The following is an 8,363-nucleotide window of genomic DNA, read 5'->3' as shown; positions in this document are numbered from 1 at the left end:
CAAAAAAAAAAAAAAAAAAAAAAAATCACTCTGGCTATATTACATTCCACTTTCTATCCAACCAAAAACAAACAGGCGTTCCTGCCAAGATGGAGTTGGGCTCCCACGTTGAACTTTTCCTTCACCCCCACACACTCCATGCGTCCGCAGAAATGGGACAAAGACCTGGTACGGTCACATTTTTTTTTTTTCTTGAGACAGGGTCTCGCTCTGTCGCCCAGGCTGGAGTGCAGTGGTGCGATCTCAGCTCACTGCAACCTCCGCCTCCCAGGTTCACGCCATTCTCCTGCCTCAGCCTCCTGAGTAGCTGGGACTACAGGCGCCCGCCACCTCGCCCGGCTAAGTTTTTGTATTTTTAGTACAGATGGGGTTTCACTGTGGTCTCGAACTCCTGACCTTGTGATCCGCCCACCTCGGCCTCCCAAAGTGCTGGGATTACAGGCGTGAGCCCCCGCGCCCAGCCCCGGCACGGTCACATATTAATTATATGCAGGCATTTAGATTGTTCAAATAAACGTTGCAAGATATCTAGGCTGAAGTGGGAGAATCCTTTGAAGTCAGGAGTTCGAGACCAGCCTGGGCAACACAGTGAAACCCCCATCTCTAGAAAGAATTAAAAAATTAGCCAGGCGCGGTGGCTCTCGCCTGTCATCCCAACACTTTGGAAGGATGAGATGGGTGGATCACCTGAGGTCAGGAGTTCGAGACCAGCCTGGTCAACATGGCAAAACCCCGCTTCTACTAAAAATACAAAAATTACCCAGGCGTGGTGGCGGGCACCTGTAGTCCCAGCTCCTTGGGAGGCTGAGGCAGGAGAATCACTTTAACCCGGGAGGTGGAGGTTGCAGTGAGCTGAGATTGCGTCACCGCACTCCAGCCTGGCAACAGAGCAAGACTGCATCTCAACAACAACAACAACAAAAAAAAACAAAAAAGGGTCTCGCTATGTTGCCCAGGCTGGCCTGCTGGCATCTTGATGTTGAACTTCCAGCCTCCAGAAGTGTGAGAGAACAGTTTTCTGAGCCGCCCGGTTTGCAGAAATTCGTGCCACCCCCAGAAATGAATTCAGAACCTGTTCCATCGGTAAGACGATTCATTAGTGCTAATGATGGGTGAGCATATTGGTCTGGGATCAGTTCTGCAGCTGATGACTCCACGGCTCAGGGGACGCCTCCTGCAGACTATTTTAGGGCTGAGGAAGGGCCGCGCAGAAAGCCAGGGAATTCTGACACGCTTTGTGATCCCCTAATAAGGTTAATGCAAGTTTCTAGAGTGATCTGTCTTTGGTTGAGTACGGGGCAGCCAGCAGGGAGATTCAGGCAGCAGCCGTGAGCAGGTGCGTCTTCACCAGCCTGCTAGCAGGCTCCGTGCTTCTACAAGCAAACGCTCCAGAGGCTCTGGAAGCCGCGGCTGGATTGGAGACGGCATGGGTTCCTCAGGGGACGACAGCTATTGCCTCCTGAATGAGTACGCCAACGGCTTCATGGTGTCCCAGGTAGGATACGCCCTGTGGGACTGGGGGGAGTAGACTTCCGTTCATCACGCTCACGTTCCACTGGGGGAGCGTCAATCGAGAACAATGACGATCTCCATCGTTTCAGGAGGTTTATTTCCCACCGGGAGAGACGTGCACCTGCCACATAGCCTCAGGAGGTCCTGAGGATGTGTGTCCATGGTGGTCCGGGGGCAGCTTCGTTTTAGACATTTTAGGCAGACGTGAGACATCAATTAATATATGTGAGTACATTGGGCCGGGCGCGGTGCCTCACGCCTGTCACCCCAGCACTTTGGGAGGCTGAGGCGGGCGGATCACCAGGTCGGGAGTTTGAGACCAGGCTGGCCAATATGGTGAAACCCCGTCTCTACTGAAAATACACAAATTAGCTGGGCTTGGTGGTGCGTGCCTGTAATCCCAGCTACTCAGGGAGGCTGAGGCAGGAGAATCGCTTGAGCCTGGGAGGCGGAGGTTGCAGTGAGCCGAGATCCTGCCACAGCACTCCAGCCTGGGCGACAGGGCAAAACACCGTCACCCTGTCACAAAAAAAAAAAAAAAAAAGAATAAACAAAAACACCACACACACACACACACACACACACAAAACAAGAATGGTTAATGGTGAATTTTATGAATTTTACTTTAATGCAAACATAGAGATAAGTCAGAGATTTATTTATTTATTTATTCTTTATTTATTTATTTATTTATTTTGAGGCAGAGTCTTGCTCTGTCTCCCAGGCTGGAGTGCAGTGGTGTGATCTTGGCTCACTGCAGCCTCCGCTTCCCAGGTTCAAGCGATTCTCCTGCCTCAGCCTCCCGAGTACCTGGGATTACATGCGCCAGCCACCAAGCCCGGCTAATTTTTTTATTTTTTATTTTTATTTATTTATTTATTTTTCTGATATGGAGTTTCACTCTTGTTGCCCAGGCTGGAATGCAGTGGTATGATCTCGGCTCACTGCAACCTCCACCTCCCGGGTTCAAGCAGTTCTGCCTCAGCCTCCCAAATAGCTGGGATTACAGGCACCTGCCACCATGCCCGGCTAATTTTTTGTAGTTTTGGTAGAGACAGGGTTTCACCATATTGACCAGGCTGGTCTCAAACTCCTGACCTCAGGTGATCCACACGCCTTGGCCTCCCAAAGTGCTAGGATTACTGGCACGTGCCACCACGTGCAGCTAAGTATTTTGTTTTATTTTATTTTATTTTGAGACTGAGTCTTTCTCTGTTGCCCAGGCTGGAGTGCAGTGGCGCAGTCTCAGCTCACCGCAAGCTCCGCCTCGTGGGTTCAGGCCATTCTCCTGCCTCAGCCTCCTGGGTAGCTGGGACCACAGGCACCTGCCACCATGCCTGGCTAATTTTTTGTATTTTTGGTAGAGATAGGGTTTCACCGTGTTAGCCAGGCTGGTCTCGATCTCCTGACCTTGTGATCCGCCCGCCTCGGCCTCCCAAAGTACTGGGATGACAGACACGCGCCACCACGTCTGGCTAATTTTTCTATTTTTTAGTAGAGGTGGGGTTTCTGTTACTGTCCCGGACAATAATCACTTGCTCCCTTCGCCTCCTTTGACCACAGGCAGCCCGCTGGGGCTACTGACTGCTCATTCAAAGCCTGTCGCTGGTTCACAGGGGGTTTGCTGGGTCCGAAATCTTGGAAAAACAATCACTTTAGGGCACATGATACCATGTCATGGGAGCTGTCAGCAGTTGAACAGAACCAGAGTTAAGGCAGAGTTAATACCACCTTAAGAGGATCAAACTTAGTGCTGAACAGAAACAATTAGCTAATGCAATTTTCATAGACCAAGAGTGAACACAGACATAAGAAGATAACATTGAGTATCCCCTTGGCCGGGCGCGGTGGCTCACGTGTGTCATCCCAGCACTTTGAGAGGCCGAGGCAGGTGGATCACAAGGTCAGGAGTTCGAGAACAGCCTGACCAACATGGTGAAACCCCGTCTCTACTAAAAATACAAAAATCACCTGGGCATGGTGGCAGGTGTCTGTAGTACCAGCTACTCAGGAGGCTGAGGCAGGAGAATCGCTGAAACCCCGGGAGGCAGAGGTTGCAGTGAGCCGAGATCACACCATAGCACTCCAGCCTGGCAGACAGAGCGAGACCCAGTCTCCTCAATAAAAAAAGTGGGGGCTATGGGAGGGATAGCATTAGGAGAAATACCTAATGTAAGTGACGGGTTGATGGGTGCAGCAAACCACCATGGCAGGTGTATACCTACAGCAAACCACCGTGGCAGGTGTATCCCTACAGCAAACCACCATATCACGTGTATACCTACAGCAAACCACCATATCACGTGTATACCTACAGCAAACCACCATATCACGTGTATACCTACAGCAAACCACCATATCATGTGTATACCTACAGCAAACCACCATATCACGTGTATACCTACAGCAAACCACCATGGCTGGTGTATACCTACAGCAAACCACCGTGGCAGGTGTATCCCTACAGCAAACCACCGTGGCAGGTGTATCCCTACAGCAAACCACCGTGGCAGGTGTAACCCTACAGCAAACCACCGTGGCAGGTGTATCCCTACAGCAAACCACCGTGGCAGGTGTATCCCTACAGCAAACCACCATGGCACGTGTATACCGGTGTAACAAACCTGCACATTCTGTACATGTATCCCAGAACTTAAAGTATAATAATAATAATAAGAAGAAGAATAAAACTTTTTGGAAGCAGGAAAAAAAAAGATCAAGCTTAGTACACCCTTAACAGAAACAATTAGTTAATGCAACTTTCATAGACCAAGAGTGAACATAGACATAAGAAGATAACATTGAACATACCCTTAAAAGAACAATTAATTCACCCCACCCCAACAGGAATGAATACAACTTTAATGAATAAAACAGAACACAACGCTAGTTTTAAAAGGTTAATACAACATTAAAGAACAAGAATTCATATAGCTTGTTTTTTTTAGACCGAGTCTCGCTCTGTCTCCCAGGCTGGAGTGCAGTGGTGCGATCTCAGCTCACTGCAACCTCCGCCTCCCGGGTTCACACCGTTCTCCTGCCTCAGCCTCCTGAACAGGTGGGATTACAGGCATGCACCACCACCAAACCTGGCTACTTTTTCTATTTTTAGTGGAGACGGGGTTTCACTGTGTTGGCCAGGCTGGTCTCGAACTCCTGACCTCAAGTGATCTGCCTGCCTCGGCCTCCCAAAGTGCTGGGATGACACGTGTGAGCCATCGCGCCCGGCCTATTCTAGCTTTAATAGAAAAGGCGCTAATACAAGCTTAGTAGAATAAACTTGATGCAGACTTATTGTAACAAGCAGTCAATGCAACCTTAACCAAACAGGAATTAATAACAGCTTAACAAAAAAGGTAATACCACCTGAATAGAATACATCTTAATACAAGCTTCATAAGAACAAGAACTCATAAAACCTTAATAGACTAACCTAACATACCCTTAATAGAGTAATTCATTAATACAAATAAAACGAGATAAGACAACCTTAATATAATTAACAGAATAACAACCATAAAATCTTAACAAAACAAGTTAACACGTTCTTAATAGAATTATTATTAATCCAACCTTAATAGAATAAAACTTTCTCTACCCTGAACAGAAAAATTTAGTTAATACAAAATTATTAGAACAAGAGCTGCTGGACGCAGTGGCTCACACCTGTCGTCCCAGCACTTTGGGAGGCTGAGGCAGGTGGATCACTTGAGGTCAGGACTTCAAGACCAGCCTGGCCAACATGGAGAAACCCCGTCTCTACTACAAATACAAAAATTAGCCAGGCATGGTGGTGCGTGCCTGTAATCCCAGCTACTTGGGAGGCAGAGGCAGGAGAATCACTTGAACCCGGGAGGCAGAGGTTGCAGTGAGCTGAGATCGCACCCCTGTACTCCAGCCTGGACGACACAGCGAGACTGTCTCAAAAAGAGAGAGAGAGGACCATGCATAGTGGCTCACGCCTGTCATCCCAGCACTTTGGGAGGCTGAGGAGGGTGGATCACTTGAGGTCAGGAGTTCCAGACCGGCCTGGCTAACATGGTGAAACTCCATCTTTACTAAAAATATAAAAATTAGCCAGGGATGGTGGGATAGGCCTGTAATCCCAGCTACTCAGGAGACTGAGGCAGGAGAATCGTTTGAACCCGGGAGGCGGAGGTTAGGGTGAGCCGAGATCGTGCCCCTGCACTCCAGCCTGGGCGATGCAGTGGGACGTCATCTCAAAATAAATGCATACATTAATATAAATAAATAAAGAAAAATGCCTGTTTTCCATAGTGGTGCTACCTCATTGGACTCCGTCTCAAAAAAAAAACAAAAAAGAAAGAAAGAAATGAATAAAAATATAAAAAAACAATGCCTTCCTCCCCAGCCTGCCCTGCTATGGGGTATTTCTATGACTATGGGTTCCCAGGGTCAGGCTGAGCGCTGACCTTTTGTTTCTGCTCCTGCTCCAAGGTTCTCTTCGCCGCTTGCGAGCTGGGGGTGTTCGACCTTCTCGCCGAGGCCCCAGGGCCCCTGGATGTGGCAGCAGTGGCTGCAGGTGTGGAGGCCAGCTCCCACGGAACAGAGCTCCTGATGGACACCTGCGTGTCCCTGAAGCTGTTGAAAGTGGAGACGAGGGCAGGAAAAGGTGAGCACACGGGCGTTTTGAAGGAGGCATTTTAAGCAGGCCACCCTCTGCAGCCCATGTGTTCTGTAAAAAGCCAGACCGTCTCCATCCCGGCTAACACCGCGAAACCCCATTTCTACTAAAAAAATACAAAACGTTAGCCGAGCATGGTGGCGGGCGCCTGTCTTCTCAGCTACTCGGGAGGCTGAGGCAGGAGAACGGCGTGAACCCGGGAGGCAGAGGTTGCAGTGAGCCGAGATCGCGCCACTGCACTCCAGCCTGGGTGACAGAGCGAGACTCTGTCTGTATTGGCAGGTGTGGTTTGTGTCGCAGCTACTGACGTCTGCCCTGGGGACGTCAAAGCTGCCAGAATGCCAGGCCCAGGCTGGGGGATTCCTTGAGCCCAGGAGTTTGAGAGCAGCCTGGGCCACGTAGCAAGACCCCATTTATAAAAAAGATAGAAAAATTAACTGGGAGAGGTGGTATACGCCTGTGGTCCTAGCTATTCGGGAGGCTGAGACAGAAGAATCGCTTGAACCCAAGAGGCAGAGGTTGCAGTGAGGTGAGATTGCGCCATTTTTCTCCAGCCTGGGCAACAGAGCAAGACTGCATCTCAAAATAATAATAATAATAATAATAATAATAATAATACAAAAATGAACTGGGAGTCGTGGTACACGCCTGTGGTCCCAGCTACTCAGGAGGCTGAGGCAGGAGGATTGTTTGAGCCTAAAAGTTCGAGGCTTCAGTGAGCTATGCTCATACCACTACACTCCAGCCTGGGCAACAGAGCAAGGTCCTGCGTCAAAACAAAACAAAACAAAAAACAAAACCATACACACACAAAAAAACAGCCAGAGACGTTATGCGAATGATGGGGTTTCTTTTTTTTTTTTTTTTTTTTTTTTTGAGACGGAGTTTCACTCTGTCCCCAGGCTGGAGTACAGTGGTGAGATCTTGGCTCCCGGCAACCTCTGCCTCCCGGGTTCAAGCGATTCTCCTGCATCAGCCTCCTGAGTAACTGGGACTATAGGCATGAGCCGTGACATCTGGCTAATTTTTGTATTTTTAGCAGAGACGGGGTATCAGCATGTTGGCCAGGCTGGTGTCAAACTCCTGACCTCAGGTGATCCACCCGCCTCGGCCTCCCAAAGTGCTGGGATTACAGGAGGGAGCCACCGCGCCCGGCCCTCTCACTGTTTTTGAGACAGAGTCTTACTCTGTTGCCCAGGCTGGAGTGCAGTGGTGCAATCTCGACTCACTGCAACCTCCGCCTCCCAGGTTCGAGCGACTCTCCTGCCTCAGCCTCCCCAGTAGCTGAGATTACAGGCGCCCGCCACCTGGCCAGGCTAGTTTTTGTATTTTTAGTAGAGACAGGATTTCGCCCTGTTGACCAGGCTGGTCTCGAACTCCTGACCTCAGGTGATCCACCTGCCTCGGCCTCCCAAAGTGCTGCGATGACAGGCGTAAGCCAACGTGCCCGGCCTCAATAAGTTATTTCAGACACTCTGGGAAAATGTAATGTATGTTTCCTCTTGTGGTTCAACTGCGTTTGTACTTCCTCCACCCAAAACTCCCGATGGGATTTGTCTAAACTGAACCCGACGGGGGTGCCAGCTGCACCCGGGTCACCTTTGTGCGTTCCACAGAAGGCCCCAGCTGTGCGGGTGTTGGCGCTCCCAGGCAGGAATCATGTGGAAATCGCCATGTCGGTGAGCTGGGGAGCGTCTGCTGGCAGAGACTTGGAATCTCACTGCTTTTTCCCTGTTGTTTTTATGTGTTCCAGCTTTCTATCAAAACACAGAGCTGTCCAGCGCCTACCTGACCAGGGTCAGCCCGACGTCACAATGCAGCCTGCTGAAGTACATGGGCAGGACCAGCTATGGGTGCTGGGGCCACCTGGCTGATGCTGTGAGGTGGGGGCTGCATCCAGGCGGTACCCCCGGGGGGCTGGTGAAGGGGCATTGGAGGAGGTGAAAGGGAAGGTTTCTTTTTCTTTTCTCTTTTTTTTTTCAGACGGAGTCTCGCTCTGTCACCCAGGCTGGAGGGCAGTGGCACGATCTCAGCTCACCGCAACCTCCGCCTCCCGGGTTCATGCCATTCTCCTGCCTCAGCCTCCCGAGTAGCTGGGACTGCAGGTGCCCACCACCGCGCCCGGCTAATTTTTTGTATTTTTAGTAGAGACGGGGTTTCACCATGTTAGCCAGGATGGTCTCGATCTCCTGACCTCCAGTGATCC

General features: G+C 50.2%; 1 protein-coding gene across 1 annotated transcript; it reads left to right on the top strand.

Moving 5' to 3' along the window:
- Positions 1-1,197: 1,197 nt before the first annotated feature.
- LOC111534667 (acetylserotonin O-methyltransferase) lies at positions 1,198-8,035 on the top strand (the record flags this gene model as incomplete). The annotated part of the gene is made up of 3 exons (XM_026450959.1): positions 1,198-1,495; positions 5,971-6,145; positions 7,911-8,035. Coding segments are annotated over exons 1-3 (369 nt in total), but the record flags the coding sequence as incomplete, so codon positions are not given.
- Between the last annotated feature and the right edge of the window lie 328 nt (positions 8,036-8,363).

This window comes from Piliocolobus tephrosceles, unplaced genomic scaffold (assembly GCF_002776525.5).
Source record: "Piliocolobus tephrosceles isolate RC106 unplaced genomic scaffold, ASM277652v3 unscaffolded_26477, whole genome shotgun sequence".
Classification (NCBI taxonomy): domain Eukaryota; kingdom Metazoa; phylum Chordata; class Mammalia; order Primates; family Cercopithecidae; genus Piliocolobus; species Piliocolobus tephrosceles.
Note: the sequence above shows the minus strand (reverse complement) of the source record. Positions and strands in the feature narration are given on the sequence as shown.